This window comes from Pholcus phalangioides, unplaced genomic scaffold, assembly GCF_987345545.1.
Source record: "Pholcus phalangioides strain wild (caught in Gottingen) unplaced genomic scaffold, Ppha-v1.0 ptg000040l_1, whole genome shotgun sequence".
NCBI lineage: Eukaryota > Metazoa > Arthropoda > Arachnida > Araneae > Pholcidae > Pholcus > Pholcus phalangioides.
The window spans coordinates 5,265,064-5,283,992 of NW_028301626.1; the positions used below are offsets into that span (position 1 = coordinate 5,265,064).

At 39.0% G+C, this 18,929-nt stretch overlaps 1 protein-coding gene across 1 annotated transcript in view; it reads right to left on the bottom strand.

The window, feature by feature from the left end:
- Window positions 1-10,590: 10,590 nt before the first annotated feature.
- LOC149065314 (GTP-binding protein Di-Ras2-like) overlaps window positions 10,591-18,929 on the bottom strand; it is a 45,115-nt gene continuing 36,776 nt past the window's right edge. The window contains exons 3-4 of the mRNA XM_089254148.1: window positions 11,895-12,080; window positions 10,591-11,388 (exon numbers count right to left, since the gene is read on the bottom strand). Of these exons, the coding sequence (XP_089110274.1) occupies window positions 11,116-11,388; window positions 11,895-12,080 (459 nt within the window). The 3' untranslated portion in view covers window positions 10,591-11,115. The remainder of the gene's footprint in view (window positions 11,389-11,894; window positions 12,081-18,929) is intronic.

An 18,929-nucleotide genomic window follows, 5' to 3' on the forward strand; every position in this document is an offset into this window, starting at 1 on the left:
TGTGTGTGTGTGTATTTCTATACAAATCAACAATTTTAGATCGATCGATCGATCTAAAATTGTTGATTTGTATAGATCGTCACTAAATTTGTTGTTGATCGTCACTAAATTTTGCATATGTACCAAACGGGACCCGACTTGAACGATAGGTCACTTTAAAATTTCGTCAGAGCAGCGCAAATGCCCCAAATGTTCAAAAAACTGTCGGGCTTCAACAATCAATTTCGGAAAGGGTTACCGTGGTTCCCTAGCAATGCGTTTCAGACGTGTATATGCCTTTACAATGATTTGTCACTTCTTTAACGCTGCCAGTGTGTGTATGTGTAACAGTTTGTCTTTATAATGGTTTGCCACATTTTCAATACTCTCAGTAATGAGAGCTTTTTGAATAAACGCTATCATCAGCATCTCTTTGAGGGTAAGGCAAAGGATGATCCCCCATAGAAATCAGTGTTAAAACTGCCAATTTTACTGTAGAAATGCGGAAATTTTGTAGGGTTTCGTGTCACATCAATAATTTTAAAAACTGTATTGAATTCTCGATTTTTGAAATATTGAGTTTGCTTAGAGAGATATACGAAGCCCAGAAAATTAAATATCAAGTATTTAACCCCAGACCTACTTTTGAATTGGATATCCATGCAATAACATTGATTTCAACTTTTTATTTATATCTTCTGAAGCATGAAAATATTAATGTATCCGTATTGTCTTCCGCTGTGGTGATCAAGTGGTTATAGTGACGGACTCGCGATGCGAGGATCCGGGTTCGAACCCCACAGTGGTGGTCCGCTGAAGTTGGTTTTCTGCGGTCCCCAACTTCAAGGCGCAAATGCGAGCCGATCTCCCCGTTAAAATGTCTCGCCGCAGAGAGCAACAGTCCTACAACGATAAATCATTCAATCATAACACTTCACTCATAGTTTGAAAAACTGATGGCAGCACTACACATAACAAGCATTACAGAGAAACAAAAAAAGAACTTCACGTCAGGTTTCACTACACGCACATTCCCGCATGTACCGATTCGTTGGGGGTTCCGCGGGGTTCATGTGTGGTGTAGCAGTAGTAGGTAGGGCCTCCAAAAAATGGCTCGGGGATCCATGATGTTCTTAAGTCAGCCACCTCGTTGGGCAATTTGCCTGTTGTATTTGTATTATTCAACTGCATAAATTCATATAGTTTAGGTTGTTTTAAAATAAATTATGGGCCCGTAAAAAGTTCAACGAAAAGATTCAACAGCTTTAATTAAGCGTTTTGGAGAGCTGAAATAAGCAGATGTACAACTTGAAGTTCAGGGGGGAGGGATGGATATACTTTGCGCCCCTTAGAAAAAAGGAAAAAAATATATACATTCATTTCCACGTTTCTTTAAAGCTAGATTTGTTTCTTTTATGAGTCCACAGGAAGTCGACGCATTGGTTGACTTGGAAACGGTTTGCATGTCCCTCAAAGAAAGAAAGGGGGAAATCACGTGATCCAAAATGCCTCATTGAAGAAAACCGGGCAGCGTCGGGTATTATAGCTAGTTATATTTTTGTTGATGATGCAGTGATCTTTCTGTGAGGTTCAACTAATTCATGATTAATTTATATATTAGTCTTTTTTTTTAAATTGATTGCACTGACAAAATTTGAATTGATTGAGACTATTTATCGGTAGTACATAAAATTTAGTGACTAAGAAACTTCAATTGCGCCATCTACACACGGAAGTTATGGTTAGTAGGAATAATCTTTGACTCGTTGAGGTTTTTCGTAATTCATAACATCACACCTTATAACCGATACCTTTGGCAACGCAAGTAAAAATTTAGCATATTTTTATTTACTTTTTTGAATTAATAAAAAATAACTGTAATTCAACGTAAGGGGAAATTATTTTGTTTCAGACATATAAATCTATATTATTGTTTACGTACTACTTTCTAAATAGAATTGTTTTACCAATGCAGTTGATGCTCATCTGTTGAAATCCTCTCTAATTGCTGACAATACGGAGAATTTTTATGTGAGAAAGAAGTAGGACCATCAAGACCCACAATTGGAGCTCGTCCAGTGAATCCCGGTAAACAGTACTTTGCCTATGGATAACCTAGTGAACATTTTGACACCAATCTTAAGCAGCGTGGGCATAAAAGAAAAAATGAGTTAAATAAGAAGTTAAATATTAGTCCTGAGGGAAAAATTAGTAACATAATTTAACTTTTGATTGTCATTCTTCAACTAACACCCAATAATTAGCAAGATGAAACAAACTCAAGATTCTAGAGTTGAATGCCACTAGTTTGAGATCTGATTTCCAGTTAAGTAACTGACCTAGAAATCGACATAGCTCTGATCTGTGAAACTGGGGCCTTCTTATTCCGCAAAAATGTTTTATTATAAATGTGTCCGTAAAGATCAAATACACGGAAGGGGTGGGGGAGTCACCGTTTTTGTCCACAAAGACATTCCTTTTTTGGAAATGGATCTTCCAACATCTAATGAGATGCAGGCTGAAGCTATAACTGTTAACCTAAACAGACAACCGATAGTAATAAGTGTAATCTATAAACCGCCGAATGATATAATTTGGATATTAACTTGCTTAACTTCTTATTCAATTGAACCAAATCCACATTCACTGCTGGAGACTGGACAGCAATAGTCAAAAAAAAAAAAAAAAAAAAAAGCAACAAAAAAAGACCGCATAAATATGAGAAATTATTTGCGGATCGGAAAAAAATATTTGAATTGGAGAAATATTTTACGGACCGAAGAAAATACTTAGACTCAGAAATATTTTGCTGACTAGCAACAATTAAATAAATAGGGAGAAAAAATTCAAACCGGGGGGAAAAAAATGAAAAAAATTGAAGAAATAACTTTCGGCAAAAATACTTAAACTTAAGAAATATTTGCAGACTGGAAAAATATAAACGAATAAGAGAAATAATTGTCTGACCGCCAAAATATATATATATAAACTGGAGCAATACCTTTGGTACCAGGATAACCTTAACCCATGTGCCCATATCCCGGGTGTCCATGTCTCATCATGTAACCATGTGTCCATATTCACGTCCATAAGGCCTGCATGATGAGATCTGCTGCTATGATTTTCGAGTAAAATACGCAAAAATTTGTAAGCATATCCAGCTAAGCGTGGGGCCCCAGAACATCACTCTGCCTGGACACCTATCAAATTGAGACTGGCATGCATAGAACCCCACATGAAGGAAGCTAACTGAACTCTTGGCCAGGGCAGGCACGAATGCAGAGTGAGGACCCATCGGGTCGGGAAGATTGATTTATTCAGTAGATTCGGTAGATCGTTCTGTATTTTACACACATGCCTATTTTTCCCATAGAATTCTCCTATTGGATGGCATGAAAAGTTGATCCGTGCTTGGCTTAGGGTTTCAGGAATCGACTGTATTTACGAAATTTTGTTCAATATAAAGTTAGTTCTGATTGAATTCAATTCAATAAGTGGGAAAAGTCTCAAATGATAGTATAGAGGGGGGGGGGGTGGCACGAGATTAAAATATGGTCCAAAGGAGGCCACGGGATGAAAAAACGAAGCTTATGTGGATTTCTAACCTTTACTAATACCGTATATTAAAATTATTTTCGTAACCTATGGCTTTAAATACAGTGTACCCCCGCTACAACGATACGCGACATAACGATAAATCTCTGCACAACAATCTTTTACAAAAAGCATATTGCACACTCATTTCAAATAGCATATTGCATAAAGCACATTCTCTTAGCATAAAATTACCAAGGGGCAACGGATGGTAATTTTATGCCTATTAGGCTTACCATCATTAGAAACATTTTTGCCGTTTGCAGCAATGTGGGGTGGGGGGGGGGGGTTCCCCCTTGAGAACGACCTCCTCATTGATCCATATTTTTCCTTTTTACAATTTTTCAATAACTTCTCATCTTTCGCCTTTTCATTATATATATATATATATACGCACAGAAACTCTGATACCATACACATCTTTCGTTGGTAAAAACCTCCATAATACAAGACTGGGGTTAGGAGCCACAATATTGTGCATTTGGTTTTATTCTTTGAATTATTAGTTTCCACAAAATGATACGAGAATATCTTGAGATGAGAATAACAGATCAGTCCACCCAATAGATTTTCATCACTGGAAATAATAATCGGAAAATATTATAATTTATTTTATAATTATTATTTATTTCGTTAGGGTCATGATCATTTTTTTTTTTCTTAAACGTAATTCCCGTATTTATATTCGGTATCATGCACAGAAGTGTAATCTTCTGGACAATAGATGAACTGCGCGCACAGTCAAATTTTAATTCACTTTTTCTTACAGACAGACAGAATTTAATTTTTCTCGTCGCTGCCCAGCCCGAAGGGGCTGCCTGGCGACTTACAGACTGCTCTTGCTAGCTATGAAGGGGGTTATAGACAAGTTTGTGTAGATGTGAAGTGCTTGTAAGTTAATAGAAAAAAAAAACATTAATCCGATGAAAACATAGTCCGATAAATGCTACCGTCAGAATAGTAAAATACACAAAGATCAGCCAAACTTCATCAAAATGTTACTCTATGCAATAGAGTTAATCAGCAAAATCAATAATGGTGAAAAAAAATATTATGCGATAAATACAAGCATTATAATGGACACAAAAATGAAATAACTTATGTACAATTCAGCAAAATGCTACATAATGCATTAATGAGAAAATAATGATAAAAAATAAATCTAACATACAAAAGAAGTAATAGAAAAACAACTGTGTTAGCCGAAATTATACAAATTGGAGCAGTGCAAGATCAGTCATGTAAATTTAACCACAATGTTACTCTATGCAATAGAGTTGATCGATAATTTCGATAGAAAATTAAAAGTACAAAAATATTATGATAGATAGACGAAGATTATACAGCTCATTAATTCAGACCCCAACGCACCGACCATGGCACGTGCAGCACGTTTTGAGGCCTGTGAAATTTTAGTCTTTGACGTGGGTTGTAATCGACCAGCTGTCTCAGATGTCCGTATTCTGAGCTCCTCATCCTTTCAATCTTCAGGTCTTTTCTAATGTCAGCCCCTCTGATGTACTTTGGGGCGCGCACAAGGGTTCTCAATATTTTATTCTGTTGACTTTGCAGACGCTGCATGTTGGTTTTTGAAACATGAGCCCATACTGGGGCGACGTAGGTCATGATAGGTCTAATGATTGATTTAAACAATATGACTTTTGTTTTTAAGAGTTAATCTTGCACTTGGAAATGTAATGCGTGACATCATTCCCATGGTTTGGGTAGATTTAGTTCTTACGTGATTTATTTGAGGAACGAAGGATAATGATTGGTTTAGAATACATCCCAAATATTTCATTTCCTTCACAGATCTTATGGCTTCTCTGCCCAGGTAGATTGGTGCTCTAGTGAATTTGGTTCTTCTTGTTAGCCAGATGAACTGAAACTTGGCATGATTAAGCTCAACAGCATTATCCACGCCAGTCTTCAACCTCTTCCAGATTTTGTATTTGGTGATAATAATTGCATCATCCGCAAAGAGTCCCAGTATTCCCATTTGGGAGCAGGGAAGTAAATTTTAACCCACTTTTTCTTTAGGAATTTTTTGCAACTTCGTAATGATTATCTTCATAGAATATTGTTTGATAGAAAATCATTGTAATTTGAATGAAATATATAATATTGCACGCGTCAATCTCATTAAAAAACAAATTGCTGATGAACATGATAAATAAACATGATCTGCTGAACTAAGCGGAGTGGAATCAAACTTGTGAGATGGAGAACTGCTATACGGCCAATTCTCCTGTTTTTACGCTCCACGTCATTTCAAGACGGACGAAAGGCATGAATGAGTCCAGTTTATCACCCACTAGCTGTAAGTACCAAAACGCATTGAGAGCGTTTGTGAAGGTACCAAAAGTCCCAAAAATTTCTCGCGACAAAACGCGTCAAACCATTTTTAAACTTTATACAAAAATTGACGCGTTTTCAAGACAAATAAATTCAATTGGTCGACGCGTTTCGGCTCTTCAATGGAGAGCCGTCATCCGGACCTCGTGGTCAGAATTCACACGAATGAGTCGTGGAGGGGTGATGTTTACGCGTCTGGTCGTCCGAAGAGTTCGCCTCTGTATTTGCTGCGTCCGAGTGGTCTTTGGATGCGAATTGGGGAGCCATCTGTTGCAGAGTGTTGAAAGTTTTGTCACGACTGAGAATTGAATTTATTTGTCTTGAAAACGGGTCAATTTTTGTATAGATTAAAACCAGGCAAAGTTTCCAATTTTTGGGACAACATCGCAAATAGGCCTCACTCAAGTTCTCAAACGTTCTCGAATACAGTGAAAACACATTTGACGGTCACCTCTGGACAACTGTGACACCTACTAAACCATATGCACACCTCGTCCTCCTCCACATTCCTCTGCGGAACTTCTAACGAACTGGCACTTGTTTAAATGTGCGTGTTTGTGTTGCGAACCTTTGTGAAGTATGTTTTTGCGTAATGCTAGTTATGCGTAGTGCTGCCATCTGCCATCAACTTTTCTAACTATGAGTGAATATCAATGATTGAATAATAGTATCATTGTAGACCTGTTTCTCTGTATGGCGAGACGAGATCAGATCGGCTCGCATTCACGCCTTGAAGTCAAGAAGAACTATGACGCCTGGAAAATGACATATTTTTGTCAAAAAGGACGCATTCTCTTTGATTAACATTAAGAGATTAATCTCTGAAAAACGATTTCCAAACAACGACTACTTTTTAACATCAAAATAAAAGAAAAAAATGCCATAAAGTCGTAAGAAAAATAGCCCTCTAAATTTTTTTTTTTAGTAAAAATTTGTTTTTGGCAAATGTGTATTACAAATCTGAAGGGAATTGTGTTTTTTTAAATCTTGAAAAAATTATAGAATAAGAAAATGTGATATATATTTTTTTCCTTTACTCGGTGGTCCACCAAACCAGGTCCAAAAATGGTTACTAAGTGGTACTCTGGACGTGTCTCAGAAAAGAATAGAACTGAGACCGGGATTAAACTATAAAAGTCTAATAGAAGAGCTTTCACAAAACTTGAAAAAATGAAACCAATAAGCGTATCGGTTACATTCGCGTGTAACCAATACGCTTATTGTTTGCAATCATCTTAGACCCATTGATCAGCCAACTTGCCTGACCGAAGAGTCTTCGGTTGATAATGTTATTGGAAACGCTACCACCCAACCGTATATGCAACTTGTAAACATACCTCTGAAGTTAAAACATGCAACAAACATGAATTTTCATGATACACGTTGAAGACCTGCTAGCTCTCTCACAGCAGCCAAGGGTGGCTTGGGAGAAAATCTTTACCCTGTTAGAACGTGATTGTTGCACCCCCGGTCCTTTCTAATTTCTGCAGTTCCTAACAATTCCTAAAACAGTAAAAACAAACAAGTGTTTTTTTCTTGTTTTTAATCGTTCCATCTTGATTCTGAGAAGTGATTTACTGGTGACGCTGCCCGAAGAAACGACACGCAAGTCAACATTAGGACCGAAAATTTTGTCTGCCTTAAATAATTTAACAATACTATTTTATTTGAAAAAATTCATTCAAATTATGGTAAAATAGACGTTTTTCTTAGTTTTATTCTTTATGTGATCGATTTTATCTACATACATATTCCAAAATAATAATAATTATAATAGTAATATTATTATTATTATTATTCAGAAAAAAGTATATCTTCTATTTTGACTACTAGATGGCGACATATTACTGAACTTTTAAAATTTTAAATTTCGAGAAAATTTTTTTTTCTATTAGGAATTGTCAATGATTGACATACAGGAGCCAAATTTATGATGGAAGGCGCTTGTTTTAATTTTTCTAATGACTTCCCAGCACGGAGAGACAGAGGCACTTCGCTGGAGTTTGTTTCCTGTGGCTCCCAACTTGAAAGCGTGAATGCGAGTCAATCTCCCCATTAAAAAAGGTTCACCACAGAGAGCAACAGCCTTACAACGGTGCAAATATTCAACCATTACAATTCACTCATAGTTTGAAAAATAGATGGGTACACTAAACTCCACTCAGGGCACTTGATGCCCGTTCAGACTGTTAGGTACACGTGCACACTTCCGGCACAACTCAATCGGTAATAAACTGCCCCAAGGCAATGCATTGGATTTGTATTTGGTTTGAAAGAAATAAAACGTTTCTAATGAACAGGATTCCAGTGATGTTTTATATTTTTCCTATTTCAATTTGCGATAGCTCGCAGTGTAATGCAAATGCTTTATGATATTTTCATTTTGGGATATTGGATATATCGTTTTGGAACATTGCAGAGTATCAGTATGGCCTCGTGGTAATGACGAGAAGTTAATGAGCATTATTGTTCTTCAGAACTTCCATGATGATGTAGAATTAAATCATGAACATGTAAATTTCCCTATATAGTAAAAATGCACCCATTTTTATCTGGCGAACAAACATTAACTCGGTTATAACGGCATCAAAGATTCCGTTGAATTTTGCCGTTACAACCGAGGTTGACATTTTCATTTTCAAACTTTTTTTTAAATGTGAAAAATATAACCAGATGCAATCAAATACTACAAACGAAGTCAAAATTGCCATTACGTTTGCGGTGATTATATTTTCCCGAGAGAAATTTCGATCCAAAACTAAAGACATCTCCGATTCTCTCCGAAAATATTCGCACATTGTCAGTGAAATTGACAATTATTGTTTAAAAATAGCTTTCTATGGGTAATAATTCGTTACAGTAATACTGCAATGAGTCAAAATGTATTTATGAAAAAAGAAAGTTGGGTGTTGACTGGCCTACATGACACTTGGCCTAAGGGGTGATAAGCATTCGTATTTGCTTACGTAGCCATATACATCTTAATAAATGCTATGCAACTTATAATTCAGATTAATTTAGAACTGATGAAATAGTGTAAACATACAGGGATGGCCCTTTCAAGGATTAAGATATCACTATAAGAGCATGTGATTGTTTTCTGAATTTAATCGGCTTTAAATTTTAGGAATTTCTTAGAAAATTAAAAAAAAAAAAAAAAAAACGGTCGCCAGGACGCAAAAGCAATGAGAAAAATGTGTCGCTATATGCGTGGCGGTTGACAAAGGTGCTCTTTAACCAAACGTAATGGTAAAATAAAAACTAAAACATATAATTGGTTTTTCAATTTGTGCGCGGTCATTAAAAATGTAGATGTTCCAATCGATGCAAAGTTGGCAAAAAACAGATAAATCCCACAAAACATGGTGATGTAAATGTTAATATTCTCGATGTACATTCAAAAAATATGTATTATTTTGTAAATAAATTTACCGAGGGGTGTAAATTTTTTGAACTTCACCACACGAGGGTCATGCCCATGAGACACGATCATATAGCCGATAGAGTATAGTTAAGAATCAAAATTTCAAATTACACTACGCAATAAACGCCAGATAGATGTATTAAGAAACAAATAATCTTTCACTCTAAAACTTATAACAGATCTGAACAATGTAATTCACTCACAGCGTCAACTACATCAAAATAATATAATTTAACAAATAAAATGGTTGGTTCAATCACCACCTTTTCTCCATGTCATTTAACCCGGTGTCCTTTTGGTCACGCATCTTGATTAATTACTCACTCACTCAACACCAAGCTAAGCGTCTTCAACGCTTTAAAAATTAAATGCTCATTGACAAGGGAAGACTAATCATCTCTTAACCCTTTAAGCGGCAATAACGAAATATGTCGCTTCCATAAAAGCTTCTTATTTTAGCATTGGCAAGTTCAGATATTTTGTATAAAAGTGATTTCCCAATACCCCTTAGTTTGAACCTGCCGTTAATTGAGAGAAAACGTTCATCATTAAAAGAGATATGACATTTTGAAGAGGGGAAATTGGTGATTTCTAATTGCCACTTGAAGGGTTGAGCGCTCTCACTGTAACCGCATAAGATCATGGCTTCGGAGTAAGTGTTGGCGAATCAATCTCTTCATCACATCATCCGAATACTTTTGTTTTTGGTTCCTTCGTTGCGACAAAAAATAATTCCGATTGCTTGAAGAAAACACCTGTGATTCGAAATCCGATTCATGATAATAGAAACAGAATACGTCGGGAGTGTGGGAATGCTTTCGCATGGGCGCAAGTTCTGTTGGTGTTTCACAGCATATTATGTTCAGTGTAAACAAAAAATGACTGCGTTGTAAGGACTTCCAAGCGTGAGAAAGAATTTAGGAACATGTTATCTTCCGATTCATGTATTTGAAGTGGAATTTTTAGAATGGATACCTTAAGGCGAGAATCGCGCGCACGGCACGGGGGCTGTATAGAAAGTTTACTCGTTTAATTTTTATGAATGTAAATCCTTGAGAAAAATTAGATATTTTAAGAAATCCTGTGCCATTTCAAATAAATTGTTATTGCAGTTTTTCTAATGTACATGTTTGCAAAGATCACTAAAAACATAATAAATTCTAACAACTTATATAACAATATTGTCAATAAAAATAAGGAAACATCTTTTCAGATCAACAATCTTTATTAAACTCTGGTGATGAGTAATCTGATGACAACGATATGTCCTCTTTATTCAAAACACTTTACATCGCGATGGCGCAATTAATACAGACATGTAGTTCAACACACATCTTTATATAACACGTAAACTCATGAAGCTGTTATATGCATTATAAGTTCTATATGTAATAATCTCGAAACATTATTATGTTACAATTTCTGGCACTTCACTTGAATAAACGTGAGGCTATACAATATAACTACAAAATAGTTTCTCGAAACATAGTCCGCGGCAAACGGTGACGTTGAGTAACTGAAGTGTGAGAAAAATATCGTGTTAATAATCAGACATGATTAGAAATGGAATATCGAAGGCAAATATAATGAATCTGACAAAACTTTTGCGGCTCTAAAAAAATGCTCAAATTTCTCTGCGTAAATATGTAGTAAATATAATTTAAGTATGCGTGTATGTGTTTCGTTGTTGTGTATTTATATTATAGATGCGTATGGCTAGTCACGTAGAGAAGTATTACGCCCACCCGCCCCCCGTATCTCACTCACATCATGCTGCATTTGCCCTTCAGCTTGTCTTTCCTCAGCTGGGACAGAGTCCGCCTTTCGGGCTGCATGCTGACGTTTCTGGATTTCTCCATGTTCAGGAGTTCCTGGAACATCTCCTTGACGTTGACGTTGTTCTTGGCGGATGTCTCGATGAAGGCGCAGTTCCACCGACCAGCCTGGTCGGTTCCTTCCTGGTTGCTGACTTCCCTGTGATCGTCTTCGTCCGATTTGTTTCCGACCAGCATCAGCGGAACGCCTTCGAGGGATTCCTTGGACAAAAAGATAATTAACCAATAATAACAACAAGCTTTTAAATTACTTTTCAACATAAAATGAAATTTATGCTGGTATATGTTTTTTAATGGAGATTAAGCATGAACTGGACAAATGCTGAATACCACAAACTATCTTCAGAAGAGTAGTTTAAATATTATGGCAGCGTCATTTAGGCGGTGGGACGAACGACCTCCAGCCCGTGGGCCACCAAGGAGTTAAAAATAAAGTTGTAATTGCAGCCAAAAAAGTTACCAACGCAAGTAAAGTTGCCAATTATAGCTAAAGTCGAAGAAACATTATTAAAGACAAATATGGAGGAATATTAATACATATATAAGGAATATAGAGGAATATAATATATAAACGAATATATATTTGGGTGAACGAAAGTAGTTTTTACAACTTATTCTACGCCAAAAAGACCGTGTTTTCAATAGCAGGGACTCGGACCAGATCTTAATTGAACTAATATTAAGGTAGTAACAAGACCCAAACGCACCTTGACTTCGCGTATAAGAGCGTATATCGGAGCCAAGTCTTGGAAACTCTGCTTACTGCTTATCGCATACACCAAGAGAAAAGCGTGGCCTTTGCTGATGTTCAGACGTTGCATGGCCGGGAAGTGGTGGCTCCCTGCCGTGTCTGTGATCTGCAGCGTATAGATGTTCCTGTTGCTTGTTATCACCTGCACGAAACACGAACCAGTAAAAAGATTGACATCAGAAAATACAAGCATTCAGAGAAATATGGCCGAACGGTTCATTAGGTGCTTGACAACATAGACACACTAAATACAAATACAGTCGAATCCTGTTATAACGAAGAGAAATCTCTTCGTTATAAAGGAATTCGATTTTGTTTTGTATTGTTCCTAAATATATAAACTTACCCGGGGGATTAGAAAAGTGATAGTTAAAATGAAATTTCGGTTATAACGGTATTCGCTAAAACGGGATTCGACTGTACATCACATGCAATTACAAATTCTAAATCTGCAATAGGTAAAATGGCCAAAAAAAGTGACTCGGAAAAAAAGTAATACAACATAAATAGTATAAAAGCATGCATAAGTGAAGAAATAATGCTGTCAAAATTATCCCATCAAAAAACATGGAGGCCACAATAGATTGCCAAAATACAGCAACCTAAAGTTAGGAAAACAAAGCTATAGTATCATATGTATGGTTGTCATTATCTAAGTGTGGGATGCTTCTAATCGCGTCTGACGGAAAGGGAAGGGATGTCCAAACACAACAGAAGGCAAGCTGTATTCCATGAATTTACAACCCTATCAGAATAAATATTCAATATAAAATTGACACAACGACATAGAATTTTAACAAAGCGATAACGATGTCTCTGATTCTCAATATGACAACATTCCGTGGCCCATCATATCCATCAAATTAAAATGTTTAATACCTTGGCCATATCACAAAACACCTTTGACCAGGAGAAACACCTCTTCTATTCCCAGGCACATACTCAACTATATTTTCTTAGCTCAAGCTCTACTTACTAACTTGTATCCAATTGGCCGTTCTTTGCATTCCCCTCGGCCTTGTATGCATCCTTCTTTTAAGTACGGTCTCCGAAACCGTATGGCATATTCTAATTAAGGGCAAACTCATCCTCGGAAAATCGGAAAAATGACTCTGGGAAGACGGGGAGAGAACTTTTTGAGAATCAAAGTGATCATTCACTTTATTTCTTCACAGATTTGGTTTTTTCACAACCGCTGAAAAATGTTCAGAAAACCACTCGGGAATTCCCAAATCGGCGACTACCGTTGTATCCGGAATAATTCCATCATTCAACTCGTAAGTGAAACGAGGGTTATCCCAAAAAAGAGTGAGCACCCATGCATTTTTCCAAACTGAAAGTCGTGGTTCATACCCCATGGACATTTGCCAATGCTACAATAACATTCAAGTTGGTCTGAAGCAGTTTTGTCTCGTGTGAATTCCCGACTGCGCCGATTTGTTTCACGTCATCTTCGAATTTACCCACAATCCAATAGCTACCTTGATTTAGTTTACCGGTGAAAAGAATTGGACGTTCCTTACGGAATCTTTTAGTGAAAAGTCCATTCAGAAAATTTCCCGTTCACCATGACCCGCTTTATTAACCAATCTATTTGAACAAGCTGCCTCCAATTCAAGTGTTTCAAGATTCCAGCGTCTTGGGCGAGATAATGTTGCTTTCTGAATATCCAGGTAGAAAACGTCCGTATATTCTGCCCTTCGAATGAATAGCCTTGGTCACATGATCATAAATGCAAAGAAGGTTTTTCGAGAACAAGATTTTCCCTTCCTTAAATCCCCGAGCTGGTTTTTCGAGAATGTGTATTATTTTTCCCCATATACTTTTCACTTATTGCAATTTAATAATAATTTCCAATATGCTCCGGAGGGAACCAAGAGGGTCCAATTTCACGTGTTGATAAAAATACAAATACAAATACAACGCCACAACAGGCAAAATGCCCAACGAGGTGGCTGAGAAAAAGATGCCCATAAAAATATGGATGTCATATATTTCAAAAATACAGCAACCCAATTAGAAATGCAATTAACAAAAATTATACACAATATATACAGATGGCAAAATATTATACAATGCCCATGAAGAATACTTACGGTTGTCTTATTCTAAGTATGGATCGAGCTTCTCGATTTACCCCAACATGTTTATCGTATTTCTTTTTAAACGTGTTAATTGTGTTACAATTTACTTCCTCCGGGGGTAAGCTATTCCATTTATCAACAACCCTATTACAGAAAAATTCCCTGCGAAACCATAACCTTGCATTGTCCCTCACCAATCGATACTGGTGTCCCCTTGTAAAAGCAGTCGATTGGCGGTGTACTAAAAGTTCATGGTCCATCCTATCCATCCCATTGAAAATTTTGAACACTTCGATCATATCTCCCAGACACCTGCCGTTCATCCAATGTAAACATATTCAAAAAATGAAGTCTCTTTTCATAACTCAAGCCCTGTGAGCCAATAAGGACAAGCGTAGCTCTTCTCTGCACCCCTTCAACCAAGTCTATGTCCCTTCTGTAGGTATGGTCTCCAAAACCTTAAAGCATACTCCAGTCCAGGATGAGCTAAGCCTCGACTATAGCTGGAGATGGTTTTTCTACTGACCTTTAAAAAAAAGTAAACAATTGCGCTTGCGCGCGCGTGTGTGTGTTGTAGCTCCATCAAACACAAAAATCTAGAAGTAAATATCGGGAAAAATGTTAATAAAGTTTCGAATATAAATTACGGGCTTGAAACTTGAAATGCAAGACAGATACCCACGTTAATATTCCTTTCGGAACCCCTAACGTAATGAGTATCAAGTATCATTTCCTCCACCGGACAGGGTGTGCTATAAGTTCTAATTCGGCCTTGGTTTTATCAACCTTTCGTCGTAAATGTATGGTTCTGATTAAAAGATGCTAATAATGTGTTCAGGCACCACACTGTACAAATTTCTACCCAACTCTACTGGTTGGGAATTGCCGTATGGCGATATGACCGGTGTTGGTGGGCAGTGATAGTTTCGAGAGTGAGAATACAGAGTGAGTGTGTCAGAAAATGAAAATATATACATTTTTATACGGTCTCCCTGTCCCCTAAGTTTCAGTTAAAAAGTTTTTACCCTCTTTCTTCCCCCTGAGACCAACAAAAAAGGCTATCAAAGGATGGCATCACTCTCCGCCATACATACGAATGTTTCTAATAACTGATGATGAATTTAGGAGAGAGAGAAAATTCAACTGTGCCCTTGCGGGGAATCGAACTCTCGTCCTCATACTTGCAGGGTAAGCGCACTAGACAAAAAAAGGCAAGGGATTTCAATCTTTCCTTAGAGCTCGCGTGCGCTCAACGGGACGGCACGTGAATGGTCCAGTTCGGTATGAGTTAGGTCCGACCGTCCACGTACGGTCCCGTTCAGTGGGCACGAGCTGTAAGGCTGATGCCACACGAGCGTGTCGCCCCGGACGGGGATTTTTGTGCACGTTTTGTGGGGGAGGGGGGTGAAGAAAGAGCTGGCGCAGCCACGATGCGGACAGGAAAAAGTGCGCAGCGATGCCCAGGACGGGAGGTTTTTTTGTTCCGTGCTCCTCCAAGACGGAACAGGTTTTTACGCGATGAGGGGATAAGCGCGTGTCCCGCGATTCTTGGTCGGTGACGCAGGGTATAAGGTAATTAAAGTAAAAGACAATAAGCCTTTGTTGTGGACATAAAACTGCAAAAACCACAGCCGGCGTGTGTTTGTCCCGAAAAAGTACGTGATTTCCTTCACGCCGGCTGTCGTGTTTGTATTTGTAATGTTTGTTATAGTGCTGCCATCTACCACATATATTTTTTCGATCTATGAGTGAAGTTACCACAGCATCATACCATTGCGCCACCTGGGCGTTTATTTTTCAACTGGGATTACATTCGGGCAATTATTGTAGCCCCCAGTGCCCGAGTGGCGCCGTGGAAAGATGCTCGTCTTCCACTATGAAGGTTACCATGTAGGTCCAGGGATTCGAATCTGGGCCTAGAACGTTAAAAGCTAGTTCTTTGCCTGGGAGGACCACCGATGGATGGATCTTTGCATTTCCCACCCAACTCCTCTGGTTGGAAATTGCCGTATGACGATATATGACCGGAGTTGGTGTGCGGTAAAATACACTGCTGGCCACCCAAATTGCAACACCAAGAAAGACAAGAGATATCGCAACAATATTTATTTTGTAGATAACATGTTGACCAAGCATCAAATGATTAAATTTATAGACTTCTGTGAAGTGTGGTTCCTGCCAAAATCAGTAGCCAGAGTAGCCGCCATTGTTGGAGATCACCGCTGCCACACGCCTCGGCATTGATTCAAAGAGACTTTGGATGTGTTCTTGGGGTACAGCAGACCAAGCAGCTTCCACGCGTTGCCAAAGTTGATCTGGTGTGGCAGCTGGGGATGTAATCTGGGTCAATCGTTGAGCAACCATGGACCACATGTTTTCTATCGGCGAAAGATGCGGAGAGCGAGCTGGCCAGGGAAGCAATTCAATCTGGCGATTGACGAAGAACCTTTGGACAATGCGTGCCACGTGTGGTCGCGCATTATCCTTTTGAAATATGGCTGTGGGCAAGCCCTGAAGATAAGGAAGGACAACTGGCTCCAACACCTCGGAGATGTAGCTCTGGCTTTTTAAAGTACCGGCAATGCGTACTATAGGAGTGCGAGAGTGATATCCAATACCGCCCCATACCATAATACCCGGTGCAGGACCAGTGTGGCGGTGCATAACGCAGCTGTTCAGCATCCTCTCTCCACGGTGTCTCCAGACTCGAATCCGACCATCGTGGTGTTGCAGACAGAAGCGTGACTCGTCAGTAAAGACAATTTCATTCCATTGTGCCGTCCACATCCTTCTTTCATCGCACCATTGGCGACGGAGACGTCTGTGGTTCTGCGTCAAGGGTAGACGAAGCAATGGACGTCTTGCGGACAGACCACTCTGCTGTAAACGGCGTCAAATGGTACGCGCAGACACTGGATGATGCGGTACAGACTGAATGTGCTGTGCTATGGTTCGTGATGTGGCTGAGCGATCCGTCACTGCCATACGCACAATACGCCTGTCATCACGTGAAGTGGTGCACTGAGGTGGATGCGATCGAACACGTCGTACCCTCCTGGATCCAACGATCATATATCCGCATTACAGTTGTTTGGTTTCGTCCAACACGACTACCGATTTCCCTGAAAGATAATCCACAATCTCGGTAGGCCACTATCCTTCCTCTGTCGAACTCGGATACTTGATCAAAAGATGATCGCTGTTTTCTACGAGGCATAATTGATCGTTTTTTGAAAAAACCACAAGAAAAACACAATTGCCGTACTTCAAATCGTCGAAATCTCCAAGCCTTAAATAGCGCTTTGAAGTGGCGCCACAGGCGCGCGTGATGTGCGTCTGCGCTGAAATTCTAATCATTTGCATATCTCACCTCCGCTAATGCATGTTGTAAATTTCATATTATTTGCATGCTTCCTTGAGGGTGTTGCATTTACGGTGGCCAGCAGTGTAATAATATAGTTCCCCCCCCCCCCCGTGCATCAAAATCAAGTAAAAAGCGAGCGGTGACAGGCGACTGAGGTGGTGGAAGAGAAGAGCCGTCCGGAAAGTACCATTTGAACGAAGCATTTAACGAAATGGTATTTGGTTGCTTTTCGTTGGTATAGAAACTGGCTGTTTTGCGCCTTGAAAAACGGCACACGCATGAGAAATGCTCCCTCTAAACTGCAAGCGTTGGGTGCCCGCACACGCAAAATCCTGCAATTCACAATTGCAATAAAAGATTAATCGCCTTGCCGAGGCGTAGAGAAAATAGCTCCGGCAGGAATAACACCGAAAAAAAAAAATACATTGAACATAGCCCATATATTGCTGCCGAAAAAAATATATCGATGTATACAGTGGCGGATGAAAGTCGGTCGAGGCCCCCAAATTTTTGGGCCCTTTAAATTGAAAATAAGTGTGAAATTCGGGTTTTCTGGGGTCCTTTAGAAGTCGGGGCTTCGAGCACCAGCCGATAAATCCGCCTCCGGGTGTGTAGTTAAATTTAATAATTTCCTATTTGACGTTGGTGTTTTTTTCCAGAAATCATCTTAAATACTATAAAGGGTCCTTCAAACATTCGCGCATGTTGGGGACTGACAGAACCTTTTTTTTCTATTGCGCCTTTTCTATTGCGTATTTGTAAATATTTACCCATTGTAATTATTTTTCCACTCTAAATTATTAGGGTTGGTGAAAAATTCTATCCTGTCGGCGAGGCGCAGGATGTTGGTCTGAAGTCGCACTCATCCCTTAAGACATGGCTGGAACTGGTGGGGGGCCAACTGCCCCGGGTGGCAAAATTGAGAGAGCGGCAAATTTTAGGCGGAAACAAAGAATGCCCATTGTAAAATTATCGAATTTTTAATTGGTGGGGTTGAACGAATGAACGTCAGAACTTTGCCACTGGACTTATCCCGTTGTCGAGATCACTCAGACCATGAGCTTCATGGAGCCCTCACCACCCTCCCCCCCCCCCCCACATCGCAATCCCATTTTGAATTTGTTGCGCGTAAAACAAAATATGGACCGTAAACCTTTCAGCTTGAAATATTCTTTCCGAGAACACTGCTCGTACTTTTCCCGGGTTACTTAGAGCAGTTTTTAGGACAGTGCCGTCTTCACGTGTTGGTTCACACGGGCACGACCCGGGGCTTCGAGTGCAGGGGGACCTCGTGAAAATGAGATCTGGCTGATGATGATAATGTCAATTCATATATACATATGTACATTAGATCAGTCGACTACACCTTTTATGCTATGGGGCGCCCCCCCCCCCGTATTCCGCCCACGAAATTAGTAAATCGAAAACAAACATTCATAATCAGGATCAGGTAGGGGAGTACCTCGGAAAAATCATTTTATCCGTAGGTCCCATCATGAAATGCGTTTACAACAGCTGTGTCCTGACAATGGCGCAGAATTAG